Source organism: Muntiacus reevesi, chromosome 3 (assembly GCF_963930625.1).
Source record: "Muntiacus reevesi chromosome 3, mMunRee1.1, whole genome shotgun sequence".
Taxonomy (NCBI): Eukaryota; Metazoa; Chordata; class Mammalia; order Artiodactyla; family Cervidae; genus Muntiacus; species Muntiacus reevesi.
Genome location: NC_089251.1, coordinates 234,199,271 through 234,214,577, shown reverse-complemented (window position 1 = coordinate 234,214,577; position 15,307 = coordinate 234,199,271). Strand labels below are relative to the sequence as shown.

General features: G+C 37.1%; 1 protein-coding gene across 5 annotated transcripts in view; it reads right to left on the bottom strand.

The window, feature by feature from the left end:
* The window catches only part of MARCHF7 (membrane associated ring-CH-type finger 7), a 49,387-nt gene that overhangs the window by 22,738 nt on the left and 11,342 nt on the right, over positions 1-15,307 (bottom strand). For all 5 annotated transcript variants that reach the window (XR_010662494.1, XR_010662492.1, XR_010662493.1 and 2 more), the window contains exon 2: positions 8,171-8,335. Coding sequence is in view for 2 of the 5 variants with exons in the window: in XM_065931624.1 (XP_065787696.1) it covers positions 8,171-8,323 (153 nt within the window). In the remaining 3 variants the exon portion in view is untranslated. The remainder of the gene's footprint in view (positions 1-8,170; positions 8,336-15,307) is intronic.

The following is a 15,307-nucleotide window of genomic DNA, read 5'->3' as shown; positions in this document are numbered from 1 at the left end:
TTACTCAAAGTTTTCTCTTTAAACATATAATTACATGTACAACAGAGTGAAATAACACAAAAATTTTACAATGTACAAATATACATACACACACAGAGAGAAAGATCATATATTTCTCCACAAAAGAAAGTTAAAAATGGAATGTTATCATGGGCCATAAATTCAGTCTATATTGACATTATATTCAAACATAAGTACCCAAACAACATGCTCAAACAGTTTAAGAGTACAGATAAACAAACAAATAGTTATCATATGAGTAAGTACTATAAGAGGAAGTATGCTGAAAGTTCTACAGAAAAGAAAAACTTAACTATGTCTAAGGAATGGGGAGAACAAGTAGAAGGTGATAATTGGAGTTCACTGAAAGGCAAATGAGGAAGGAGGTTATAGGTAGATAACACAAAAAGATAAGATGTCTTAACTATTCTACCATGGGAATTCTTCTAAAGCATCACTACTTACTTGATCTTCTATTATCTTTCAATTATGAGAAGTATACTGCATATATACAGGAAACAGTATTAGTCCATTGTAACTCAACAGAATAAACCATGCACATATATGGAAAAGCATAAGATACAAAACTGAAAAAGTACTAATGGGCAGATCAGGATTTCTTCTAACTCTTGCCCAGAGACTATTTTGTTAATTAAATGTAGGAATCCTTCAGTTCAGTTCAGTCGCATCCGACTCTTTGCAACCCTATGAATCGCAGCACGCCAGGGCTCCCTGTCCATCACCAACTCCCGGAGTTCACTCAAACCCCTGTCCATGGAGTCAGTGATGCCATTCAACTATCTCATCCTCTGTCGTCCCCTTCTCCTCCTGCCCCCAATCCCTCCCAGCATCAGGGTCTTTTCCAATGAATCAACTCTTCACATGAGGTGGCCAAAGTATTGGAGTTTCAGCTTCAACACCAGTCCTTCCAATGAACACACAGGACTGATCTCCTTTAGGACGGACGGACTGGTTGGATCTCCTTGCAGTCCAAGGGACTCTCAAGAGCCTTCTCCAACACCACAGTTCAAAAGCATCAATTAGGCACTCAACTTTCTTCACGGTCCCAACTCTCACATCCATACATGACCACCACTGGAAAAACCATAGTCTTGACTAGACGGATCTTTGTTGGCAAAGTAATGTCTCTGCTTTTAAATATGCTATCCAGGTCGGTCATAACTTTCAAGGAGTAAGCATCTTTTAATTTCATGGCTACAATTAGCTTAGCACAAACTTGGTCTCACAAGCCTTCTCTACCAAGTCGTCCACAGAGACGCAATCAATGAACTGAATAGCACATGAAATGAAATTCATTCAATATTTCAAAATAAAACCATGTTATGAGCCACCATCATCTATCTATCAGGGACCTAATCCTGCAGGTCAATGGTTTTAAGACCTTTGAATTTCAAAGATCAAAAATATTTTTCAAGTTTTAATTTAAAATTTAGAAAGAACTTCTATTTCTGACTCTTTTATTTCTGTAAATCTAAAATAGCAAGTATTACTTAACCTCACCCCCAATCTTTTTAAATGGGCATTTTATATGCTCCTAAAACATGAACACATCGGGCATAGCAAACATCCTTTTCTGATAACACAAGAGACAACTCTATACATGGACATCATCGAACGGTCAATATCAAAATCAGACTGTTTATATTCTTTGTGGCCAAAGATGGAGAAGTTCTGTACAGTAGGAAAAATAAGACCTGGAACAGACTGGCTCAGATCATCAGTTCCTTACTGCAAAATTCAGACTTAAAGAAAGTAAGGAAAACCACTAGCCAAGGCCATTCAGATATGACCTAGGTCAAACCCCTTATTATACAGTAGAGGTGACAAATAGATTCAAGGGATTATATCTGTTAGAGTGCCTGAAAAACTATGTACAGAGGTTCGTAATACTGTACAGGAGTCAGTGACCAAAACAATCCTAAAGGAAATGAAATGCAAGGCAAAGTGGTTGTCTGAGGAGGTTTTACAAATAGCTGAAGGTTCAAATTTCTCTACAACATTGTCAACTCTTGGTATTGTCTCACATGTTTTATTTTAGCCATTCTAGTGGGTATGAAGTGGTGTCTCACTAAGTGTACATTTGCACTTCGTAATGGCTAACGATGTTGAGCATTTATTCATGTATTTGTTGGCCATTTACACATCGTTCAAAAAATGTCTGTTCAGTTGCTTTGCTCATTTTAAACAGAGTTGTTTTTTTGTTACAACCTAAGAGTTCTTTATATAATCTGGTTACAAGTTCCTTCTCATATGGCATATGGTTTACAAATAATTTCTGCCATTTTGTAAGTTGTCTTTTCACACTCTTCATGGCACTGTTATGGGCTTCCCTAGTAGCTCAGCTGGTAAAGAATCCACCTGCAATGCAGAACTCGGTTAGAGTCCTGGGTCAGGAAGGTCCCCTGGAGAAGGGATACACTATCCAGCCCAGTAGTCTTGGGCTTCCCTGGTGGTTCAGACGGTAAAGAATCTGCCTGCAATGCAGGAGACCTGGGTTCCATCCCTGGGTTGAGAAGATGCCCTGGAAGAGGACATGGCAACCCACTGCAGTATTCTTGCCTGGAGAATCCCCATGGGTCAAGGAGCCTGGTGGGCTGCAGTCCATAGGGTCGCAAAGACAGAGCTGAGTGATTAAGCATACATATATATGGCATTTCAGTTCAGTTCAGTCACTCAGTCATCTCCGACTCTTTTTGTGACCCCATCAACCGCAGCAAACCAGGTCTCCCTTTCCATCACCAACTCTCGGAGTCCACCCAAATCCATGTCCATTGAGTTAGTAATGCCCTTCAACCATCTCATCCTTTGTCGTCCCCTTCTCTTTCTGCCTTCAATCTTTTCCAGCATCAGGGTCTTTCCAAATGAGTCAGCTCTTCACATCAGGTGGCTAAAGTACTGGGAGTTTCAGCTTCAACATCAGTCCTTCTAATGAACACACAGGACTGATCTCCTTTAGGATGGACTGGATCTTGGATCTCCTTGCAGTCCAAGGGACTCTCAAGAGTCTTCTCCAACACCACAGTTTAAAAGCATCAATTCTTCTGCACTCAGTTTTCTTTATAGTCCAACTCTCACATCCATACATGACCACTGAAAAACCATAGCCTTGACTAGACGGACCTTTGTTGACAAAGTAATGTCTCTGCTTTTTAATAGGCTGTCTAGGCTGGTCATAACTTTCCTTCCAAGGAGCAAGCGTCTTCTAATTTCATGGCTGCAGTCATCATCTACAATGATTTTGGAGCCCAAAAAAATAAAGTCTGACACTGTTTCCCCATCTATTTGCCATGAAGTGATGAAACCAAATGCCATGATCTTAGTTTTCTGAATGTTGAGCTTTAAGCCAACTTTTTCACTCTCCTTTTTCACTTTCATCAAGAGGCTCTTTAGTCCTTCACTTTCTGCCCTAAGGGTGGTGTCATCTGCATATCTGAGGTTATTGATATTTCTCATGGCAATCTTGATTCCAGCTTGTGCTTCCTCTAGCCCAAGGTTTCTCATGATGTACTCTGCATATAAGTTAAGTAAGCAGGGTGACAATATGCAGCCTTGACGTACTCCTTTACCTATTTAGAACCAGTCTGTTCCATGTCCAGTTCTAACTGTTGCTTCCTGAGGCAGGTCAGGTGGTCTGGTATTCCCATCTCTTTCAGAATTTTCAAGTTTTTGTGATCCACACAGTCAAAGGTTTTGACATAGTCCATAAAGTAGAAGTAGATATTTTTCTGGAACTCTCTTGCTTTTTCGATGACCCAGCAGATGTTGGCAATTTGATCTCTGGTTCCTCTGTCTTTTCTAAAACCAGTTTGAACATCTGGAAGTTCACGGTTCACATACTAGTGAAGCCTGGCTTGGAGAATTTTAAGCATCACTTTACTAGCGTGTGAGATGAGTGCAATTGTGCTGTAGTTTGAACATTCTTTGGCATTGCCTTTCTTTGGGATTGGAATGAAAACTGACCTTTTCCAATCCTGTGGCCACTGATGAGTTTTCCAAATTTGCTGACATATTGAGAGCAGCACTTTCAAAACATCATCTTTTAGGATTCAAAATAGCTCAACTGGAATTCCATCACCTCCACTAGCTTTGTTAATAGTGTTGCTTCCTAAGGCCTACTTGACTTCACATTCCAGGATGTCTGGCTCTAGGTGAGTGATTATCCCATCGTGATTATCTGGGTCGTAAACATCTTTTTTGTACAGTTCTTGTGTATTCTTGCCACCTCTTCTTAACATCTTCTGCTTCTGTTAGGTCCATACTATTTCTGTCCTTTATTGAGCCCATCTTTTCATGAAATGTTTGCATGAAACATTTTTGCCCATCTTTGCATGAAATATGGCATTTCTTGACTCACTAAAGTTTTTTATCTGTTATGTCCAATTAATTTTTTTGCAGTCATTACCTCAAGAGACCAAGAACATTCATATGAAATTAAGAAGTGGATGAAGAGCATGAAAAGATAACTTACAGAATGGGAGAAATTATTTGTGAATACACTAAAAATCACTGAATTGTACACTTTAAGTGGGCAAGTCGTATGCTATCTGATTTATATCTCAATAAAACTATTATTTAAATGAATGTTATCTACCAGACAATGCTTAATCATGGGAAATAATGTAATGCACAGTAATGAAAGTACAAGTCCAGTGGGAGGGGGGATCAAGATGGGGAATACATGTAAATCCATGGCTGATTCATGTCATTGTATGACAAAGACCACTACAATATTGTAAAGTAATTAGCCTCCAATAAAAATAAATGAAAAAAAAAAAAAAAACAAGTACAAGTCCAGAATAAAATGCTCTTCCTTGGTTCCTCATTTCCATGAATCAATACCTTGACTGAGATGATTGACAGTTCTTTGAATATTTTCCGTATCATAAGCAACAACTAAAAACTTGACCTCTTCTTTATACAGTCTTCTCTATGACTCACCGTTCCCCTTTTTAGACCAAACTGCCAAGCATTGCTTCCTTTTCCATATGAACAAAACACTTTATAGACCTGATTGTGTTTCCTTGTGATCTCCCTGACACCCAAACAAGGGCCCAAGATTAACTTCAGAATACTGCAAAGGCTTACAAATCTAACAGTTAACTCTGACCCACTCTCAGTATTTTATCTGTATTTTCCTGATTGCATTTAAAACTATTTTCATTTTCTTATCTGATTGTGTGTATGCTTGGTATGTATGTATTTCCTTGGAAACTGTGTACTAGATAAACAAACCAAAACAAACAAACAAAGAAAAAGGTTAATGACAATTGGTTATTTTAACTGTTGAAAATATATACTATGCAAAATATGCCATTGTACCGAGCTTTGTAACAGTTGATATATAAACTAAAAATGATGTAAAAACTAACCTAGAACTTCCATAAAAAGCCTCTTTTATTATTTCATATTAAAAAAGCAATCTCTCCACAAAGCAAAAAGTGGGATAAGAGGTTGCTTAGAGAAATAAATAAAAGTAATAAAAATAATTACATATTCACAGAATACTCCCAAATTTTCACTTTTAACCATCATGTAAATTAAATTTTCTTTCCAAAGACAAACAAAATCCTACTTACTGTTACCAAAGAGATAAGATGATCATAGTTCTGCACCATTCAAATTGTAACAAAAATTTAAAGATGGAGTAGCAGAAATATCAATAAGGTTAATAACAGAGACAGCCCAGCTTAAAAATGGACAAGAACTAAAAGATATTTAGAAAATCAACTGTTCGGAACTTAGAACCTACATTTCCCAAAGACACAATGCCACCCAGAAGTCTTAGATTCTTCAGCTCAGGCACACTGTATGCCAATTGTGTGGCTGGGAGAAGCCGCATATTTATCCCGATCTCAGATCTTTATTTATGAAATGACACAAGCGTCTGTCCTTGTATATTTAAGATTAAAAATGAAAAATGTTCTGCAATATGTCAAACACTGTACAAGTAAGGTATTGTCACATCATTTGATCCATAACATAAATGATCTACTATGCCCTGTCACCTGACCCTCCTTTCTAAAGCTTCAGGTTCACTAAGTGCAATAAAGAAGTGAAGTGTTATGCTGCAGACAGTTTTGAGTAAAAAATACCAACAATTAACCAAAAAAGTTCCCTTTGATAGTCAAAGGTCTCTTTCATTCATTAAATACACATCCTGTTGAAAAATCATGTGATATATAATCTGATATATACTGTCCCCTAAGGATATTTATCATCCATTTAAACCAATGGCAAAGTCAGGAAATGGTAACAGCAGCAGTAACAATCGTTATAACCAGTTAACATTTGAACTCTTCCTAGGTTCCCGGCACTGTTGTTCTTAGTGCTTTACATGCAGTACTTCTTCCAATTAAAACAGTAACTGTATGAGAAAATCACCCTTATTATCATTTCACATAAGAGCAAACAGAAAACTACTTTACCCAGAACACAGCAATTTCAGTTTCTAAGTAAAAAATAAAACAGCAATCTGGAAATGTTAATGCAACCCACTAGGAAAAAAAGGCTGAAAGCCACTTAAATAACTGAAAAACATTAAGGAAAACCCCCAAATTTTCAAAACTAATTTATCTGATTGAGTCAATAAAACATTTACTTTTTTTTTTTTTTTTTAATGTTTGCATTTATTTAACTCCCACAATGAAAATTTAGACTTTTGGAATAATCTATGACATTAGTTAGGAATAAGCTGAAAACTCAGGAAATAGTATTTTAAAGGGATGTCAATAAATTTTCTAAACATAGTCAAGATTTTTAATCTTGTTTTACAGTCTGTGTTCCTCACTAATCATGAAAAACCGGACACAGATCAGCAGACAAAATTTCCTCAAGACTGTACTGAAAAACCCCCAATTCTGTGCTCTTACTAAGTCACAATGCGGGACTGCCCTGGTGATCCAGTGGATAAGAATCCGCCTTGCAATGCAGGGGATGTGAGTCCAATCCCTGGTCAGGGAACAAAGATCTCACAAGCCATGGAGCAACTAAGCCTACTAGCCACAACTACTGAACCCATCTAGCACAACTAGAGAATCTGTGTGGCACAAGATCCCACATGATACAAGGAACATCCTGCATGTTGCAACTAAGACCTGACACAACCAAATAAATAAGTATCAAAACAAAAGCCACAACCATTTAACCTACATTTCCAGCAGAATGAAAAACATGTGATTCTGGCAAGAATACTCTTGCCTAGCAACAGAGTAAAACAAACACATTGTCAAAACAGCATTTAAAATAAGTCTAAATAAACAATACATATAACATTAGCAAGCTGGCAGTAGATACAGGCATTCTAGAGAAATTACCTTATTTCATTTGTATAAAATGCTTATTACTAGGCAGAAATGCTTCTAAATGACTTCTGTTAATAGAGTATATTGCATGATATATATAATATATAAATATTAAGACATATTAAACATAAAACATAAATAAACATTTCCACTAAAGGATTCTCTTTAGAGTCAGTTACCAAAACATTAGATTTTTGCAAATCGCATGTGACTGAATCAGGTTTTCAGTCAATAATGCAATAAACTTAAATGTGATAGACAAGCAAGATAAACTGAATTAAACCTACAATCCAAAACTCTTGAGATTTACACCGTTAGACTACAACCACTGTTACAACACTAATAAGCTATTTAAAAAAACAAACAAAAAAAAACGCTATTAGTCCTAATGAAAATTAGCTACATAAAAGGAACTTACGTCACTTTATGTAAATTACAAACCAATCAACTCATTACTAACGGTGAAAACCCCTTAATTCATGTAAAAGAATGTTAGTGATGTACCTTCATCAAAGAACAGCCTGTTAATTTAAATTGATAGTTAAATGTTTTTAGGTTAATAGGTTTGCGAGTATTTGGAAAGTATGAACATTTTCTATATGATCACAATTCTTTATTCAAAATTCCTAAGTCCAAAAAGTTTGAAAAACATCAAGTTTTTGCTACTTAGTATGGAACATTCAATCAGTGTGCAGAAATATACTAATATTTTGATTACAGGATGCCTCAGGTCCAGCTGAGGTGTTAAAAACACACTCTACTACTTTTCTAAACTCTAGAAAATAATATGGCTCCAAGGACTTTGAAAATGAGACTGTATGAACACATATTTCAAATTAAGATATTACCTGATATTCAGAATCCAGTCTAAAGGAAGAGTCCCTTGAATGATAGGTATCATTTAAACCACTTCCTCTGCTTCCAGACATCAACCTAGCACTTAAAGAGCTAGCAGGTTGAACAGAAATTCTTCTTGGAATCCTTGAAGGTTTAGACTCCATTCTTAAGGTTTCCTGTGAAATGCAAATTTTGATTACTTGCCTTTGGGAAAACATTCGAATCTTTGACTCTTAATGCTCTCCTTAAAGATCAGTTCAAAATCAAGAATTAACCATGCAAAGTAACTAAATCTGCTAGTTAAACTGTAAGACTATCATCACTCTCCTTCTACAAGACAGAGAGGTTTGAACTTCATCAAAGGTTCCCTACTGTACATAAAATGAAGCAAACATAATAAAAGTGGTGATGCAAAACCTCCGTTTTTCTTTCCAAAGCCTGAATTCTTTCCTTACTCATTTTATCTCTATATAAAATCAAACAGACATGAGCCCTTGACTCTTGCTATTCCTGTTCAGTTCAGTTCAGTTGCTCCTGACTCTTTGCAACCCCATGAACCGCAGCACACCAGGCCTCCCCGACCATCACCAACTCCTGGAGTTCCACCCAAACCCATGTCCCTTGAGTCGGTGATGCCATCCACCATATCATCCTCTGTCGTCCCCTTTTCCTCCTGCTCTCAATCTATCCCAGCATTGTGGTCTTTCCAAATGAGTCAGCTCTTCCCATCAGGTGGCCAAAGGATTTGAGTTTCAGCTTCAGCATCAGTCCTTCCAATGAACACCCAGGACTGATGTCCTTTAGGATGGACTGGTTGGATCTCCTTGCAGTCCAAGGGACTTTCAAGAGTCTTCTCCAACACCACAGTTTAAAAGCATCAATTGTTCTACGCTCAGCTTTCTTTATAGTCCAACTCTCACATCCATACATGACCACAGGAAATGCCATAGCCTTGACTAGACAGACCTTTCTTGACAAAGTAATGTCTCTGCTTTTTAATGCTGTCTAGGTTGGTCATAAGTTTCTTTCCAAGGAGCAAGCGTCTTCTAATTTCATGGCTGCAGTCACCATATGCAGTGATTTTGGAGCTTAGAAAAATAAAGTCAGCCACTGTTTCCCCATCTATTTGCCATGAAGTGATGGGACTGGATGCCATGATCTTAGTTTTCTGAATGTTGAGCTTTAAGCCAATCTTTTCACTCTCCTCTTTCCCTTTCATCAAGAGGCTCTTTAGTTCTTCTTCACCTCTGCCATAAGGGTGGTGTCATCTGCATATCTGAGGTTATTAATATTTCTCTTGGCAATTTTGATTCCAGCTTGTGCCTTCTCCAGCCCAGCATTTCTCATGATGTACTCTGCATGTAAGTTAAATAAGCAGGGTGACAATATGCAGCCTTGACGCACTCCTTTACCTATTTGGAACCAGTCTGTTGTTCCATGTCCAGTTCTAACTGTTGCTTTCTGACCTGCATACAGGTCTCTCAAGAGGCAGGTCAGGTGGTCTGGTATTGCCATCTCTTTCAGAATTTTCCACAGTTTTGTGATCCACACAGTCAAAGGTTTTGGCATAATCAATAAAGCAGAAATAGATGTTTTTCTGGAACACTCTTGCTCTTTCGATGATCCAGAAGTTGTTTCCAATTTGATCTCTGGTTCCTCTACCTTTTCTAAAACCAGCTTAAACATCTGAAGTTCACAGTTCACGTACTGTTGAAGCCTGGCTTGGAGAAATTTGAGCATTACTTTACTAGCGTGTGAGATTAGTGTTCAATACTCATACTGTAAGCATTAGCTATACTGTATTATCTGTACACTCCTTAACGCAGTATGCTCTCACAGGACTTTGTACATGCCTGCAAAGTCTATATATTCCCCATTCAATTACTGAGCAGAGCCTTAAAACAAGATCAAGTGTGCTTCTACTTTGCACATACTTTATTAAGATATCATACTACATGCTGTAAATTGTTTTCCTGCCTCCCCTTCTCAAAAGAAAAATTTCTAAGTTTCCTAGGGTAAACATTCCTCAACACATGCCAAGGGTCACCATTAGTTACATTTTATTTGCCAACATTCGTTGGATTATCAAAAAGGCATGAGAGTTCCAGAAAAACGTCTACTTCTGCTTTGTTGACTACGTCAAAGCAGCTGACTGTGTGGATCACAACAAACTGGAAAATTCTTAAAGAGATGGGAATGTCAGATTTGACATTCCTGACCTGCCTCCTGAGAAATCTATATGCAGGTCAAGAAGCAACAGTTAGAACTGGACATGGAAAAACAGAATGGTTCCAAATCAGGAAAGGAGTATGTCAAAGCTATATGTCAAGACAATAGTCTTGACGTATTGTCACCCTACTTATCTAACTTCTATGCAGAGTACATCATGAGAAACGCTGGGCATGAGAAGCACAAGCTGGAATCAAGATTGCTGGAAGAAATATCAATAACCTCAGATATACAGATGACACCACCTTTAGGGCAGAAAGTGAAGAACTAAAGAGCCTCTTGATGAAAGTGAAAGAGGAGAGTGAAAAAGTTGGCTTAAAACTCAACATTCAGAAAACTAAGATCATGGCATCTGGTCCCATCACTTCATGGCAAATAGATGTGGAAACAATGGAAACAGTGAGACTTTATTCTTTGGGGCTCCAAAATCACTGAAGATGGAGACTGCAGCCGTGAAATTAAAAGACACTTGCTCCTTGGAAGAAAAGCTATGACCAACATAGACAGCATATTAAAAAGCAGAGACATTACTTTGTGAACAAAGGTCCATCTAGTCAAAGCTACAGTTTTTTCAGTAGTCATGTATGGATGTGAGAGTTGGACTATAAAGAAAGCTGGGTGCCAAAATATTGATGCTTTTGAACTGTGATATTGGAGAAGACTCTTGAGGGTCCCTTGGACTGCAAGGAAATAAACCTGTCAATCCTAAAGGAAATCAGTCCTGAATATTCATTGGAAGGACTGACGCTGAAGGTGAAATTCCAATACTTTGGCCACCTGATGGGAAGAACTGACTCCTTGAAAAAAGACCCTGATGCTGGAAAAGATTTAGAGCAGCAAGAGAAAGGGACAACAGAGGATGAAATGGTTGGATGGCGTCACCGACTCAATGGACACTTAGGGTTTGAGCAAGCTCTGAGAGCTGGTGATGGACAGGGAAGCCTGGCATGTTGCAGTCCATAGGGTTGCAAAGAGTCGGACATGACTGAGCAACTGAACTGAAATGATATAAATGGATTCTTACAACATGTACTCTTTTTCTGTCTGGCTTCATTTGCTTAACACTATATTTGTGAGATTAATTCATTCTGGGGTTTATGTAACATTTCACTGTATCAATACACCCAATTTACTTCTCTTTTCTACTGTGGGTGAACACTGGATTGTTTCCAGTTTTAGACTATTACCAGTAGGTGTAACTATGAAAAAATTTTATGAAAAAAAAAAAAAAAGTTGTAAATCTTTTCTTGGAAAGACATTTACAATGCACGGCTTCTGAACAACTGAGATGACACCAGCCATGACAGTAAAATGAGAAGGGCAAAAGAAAGTAACAGTAAAAAGAAATCACAATAATGTCTTCAACTTGTCCCAGTCACCACTTTCAAGGTCAAAAATCATTCCCTTATTTTTCTGGCAGTGGACTGAAATTAATGTGCTTTACTTGCCTGATATGCAGCCTAAATAGCTATATCTGCTGTATTAAAACATTAAAATTTAAACATTTAAGTTAAAAATACCTAATTCACTTTCAATTCATTAACTTATCAACTAAGTTTTAGGTCAATCATATGGCTCTGCTACCAAAGACTATCAGCCAAAAACATGGTATCAACCAATGACGGAAAAGAGGATGAAGAGAGCTAAAACATCAACAAAACGAAAGGTCTATGCTACAGCAGGAGATATACAACAGACCTGAAAAAAATAAAAACACAAGCCAAGTATCAATTAGAATTATTCATCTAAGAATATCTGAGGAACCAAAGAAAAAGCTATACTTTGGAACATGATTAAATCAAAGATAGCTTATCAGAAAAAATCAGTTTGAACTTCCAGTTAAACATGACCAATTATCTTTATGTACGTATTTTTGGTCCCTTTTTCCAAAATCCCTGTAAAATGACAGTTGATGAATCCAAAAGCTTTAACTATGAAAAGAATAGAAAAAGGGATCATAAAAGGCAAGAGATTTCAATGTAATTTGGAAAATCAAAAAAAAGTTGGGGGAGAGGTAGAATAATTCAGGAGAGTATAATATTTCCTAAGCATTTTTACAGAAAGGTAGGAACTGAAACCAGAGCAGTAAGTCATAAGCATCCTAGAAAGAATCATGACCTGGAGATACAAGATGCCATAATAAAGGGATAATGTGTGGAGTTGCCAAATTAAAATCTGCACTTGAAGCAGTAAAAACTCCAATTCTTCCCACAGCTCCATTCTTTCAAAAAATAGGGTATTTATTCTTTGGAGAGTAAGGAACTCCCTTGTAAGCCACTAACCCCTCCCCCAATATACAACCATCTCTGCAAAGGTTAAGTACAAGGAATAAAAGAAAATCTACCTACTCAAAGTTGAGACCCAAAACTTCTCTCTTTCCTGATGCTGTTCCTACGATGCTCTCAGAAAACCAAACAAAAATACTAGACACTTCTGGATACTGATATTTGGAATGCTTCCAATTACAAAGCTAGCTTGTCATTTGACCATCCTACCCAAAGTGAAGTCCACTAGTAACCATGAATTTCTAATCATCTTTTTTAGTGCTTCCCTCTAATAGACAAACACCAAGGATCACTAGGTATCCAAAAAGAAAGACCAAAGTAAACAACAACAAAAAAAAGAACTTAGAGGAAATGTGGGGAAAGAAGCTAATAAATTACTATTCTCAAAAGGAGCAAAAGACATTCATTATAAAGTAAGAATGGATGCTTCAGAAAGCAAACAGTATAACGAACAGCTTACGGAAATCCAAAATGCTATACACTTAAAAAAAAAAGATATGTGATACACTGAAATAAATCCAACAAAAAAGTTGGGAGTAAATTGAGGACATCCCCCCAGAAGTGGAAAATGTAACTCAAAAACAGAACTGTCCAGGTGAGTTACTGATCATTTGACTGTAAGCATGCTTATAGAGAGAGGAAAAAGAAAATGGAGAAGAAAAAATTACCAAAAAATTGAAAAAACTTTTCAAGAATTGAAGACCATATATCTCCACATTGAAAGCGGTCAAGAGTAGCTGCCAGGATCAAAGAATAAAGACCAACACTAAGCACCATTTATCATCTTGAAATTTCAGAACACCAGAAATAAAGATACTATAATTTACAAGAATGGAAAAATGGGTCATATAGAAAAGAAATCAGAATGGCTTCTTAATTACAACTTTAAAAACTCTTAAGACAATAAAGCAAGGCCTGTAGTACTGAGAAAAAAAATTTGCACTGAACTCCAATTTAGAAACTAAACAGGAGGTGGAGAAAATATTCAGACATGAAAGATTTTTAAAAACAATCAAAAGACAAAACTATAGAAAGTCAGTTAAATGAAAAGCAGGTCCTAGGAAAACCAGCATGTAAAGAATTAAAGAACCAGATGCAAAACTTAGGAAACAGGGTTCTTTGATGGTTCAGTGGTAAAGTATCTGCCTGCAACGCAGGAGACACAGGAGATGCTAGTTTGATCCCTGGATCAGGAAGATTCCCTGGAGGAGGAAATGACAACACTCGACTATTACCAGGAAAATCCCATGAACAGAGAAGCCTGGTGGGCTACAGACCATGGGATTGCAAAGAGTCAGACATGACTGGGCACGTGTGTGTGTGTGTGTGTGTGTGTGTGTGTGTGTGTGTGTGTGTGTGTGTGTGTGTGTGTGTGTGTGTGTGTGTGTGTGTGTGTGTGTGTGTGTGTGTGTGTGTGTGTGTGTGTGTGTGTGTGTGTGTACACACACACATACACATAAAACACTCAAAAATCATAAAATCATCATTTAGAAATATGAAGGTAATTCCTAAAACAGTTAAAAGTTAAGGATAGCTGCCTATGGAAAGGGGACTGGTAAATAGGTAAAGGGTGAGGCAAAGGACTGCTGTCATTCTTTTAAGCAGGATGATCATATTTCCTGGTTTGCTGAGACCAGTTTCAGTTTATGGCAAGAAAAGTCCTAATTTGTGCTCATTATCCCTGGACAATTATTAATAGTACTTGCATTGTCTCTCAAAAGTGGCCTGGTTTGGATGATAAAGCATACACTCACCTAATGTAAATCTTTCCTACCTTCAGCTTTTTATAAACTCTCTATCCACATAAACATTTGTATTTAAAAAGTGAATTATGAATTGGACATTTAAGGCATACAACAGTGGAAAGAATACTAATGGTTAAACAGTGACACACAAAAGTCCATGAGATTTAACAAGTAGCATATTTGTTACTTTATCAAGAAGGCTATAAAAATATTAAACAAGGGACTGTATTTGTCGAGGATTTTAAACGGGAAATAAAATGTTTTTAAAAAGATACAGGCCTACAGTTGGTTCTTTACAATAATGCTTCTTTTTTTTATTAGTTTGAGGCTAATTACAATATTGTAGTGGTTTCTGCCATACACTGACATGAATCAGCCATGGATTTACATGTGAACAATAATGCTTCTTAATCATACTTGTCATGCTTTACTTTGACTATATCTATACTCAATTCTTACTTGCACACTTACTTGCAGAATGAAACTAACCTAGGAGGAAATCTCTGAAAACAAAGCTCTTGGGAGAAGGCAAAGAGGCAGAGTCCTTCGAGAGCTGTAATTTATACTGCATAAACTATTTTTGGAAACCCCTCTACATAAATTGATTAAATTTTGACAATGTAGGTGTTACCAGAAAACTTATATAATTTGGTTGTGTAAGTTGTAGGTCAAAAGCACAAAAAATGGTAAAAAATAAAATGTGCAGTCCTTGAGAAACTTCTATCAGATCACTTACAAGCTACTATGAGGCATCTTCTCAAGTTCATTCCTTCATTCATTCAAGTAGTTTTTCACATGCTTACAGGTGCTAAGCACATTAATAAACACTAAACAAAGGGATGGAGAGAGGGGACAACACTGAACCTAGTGAGGTAATGACTATAAAGAA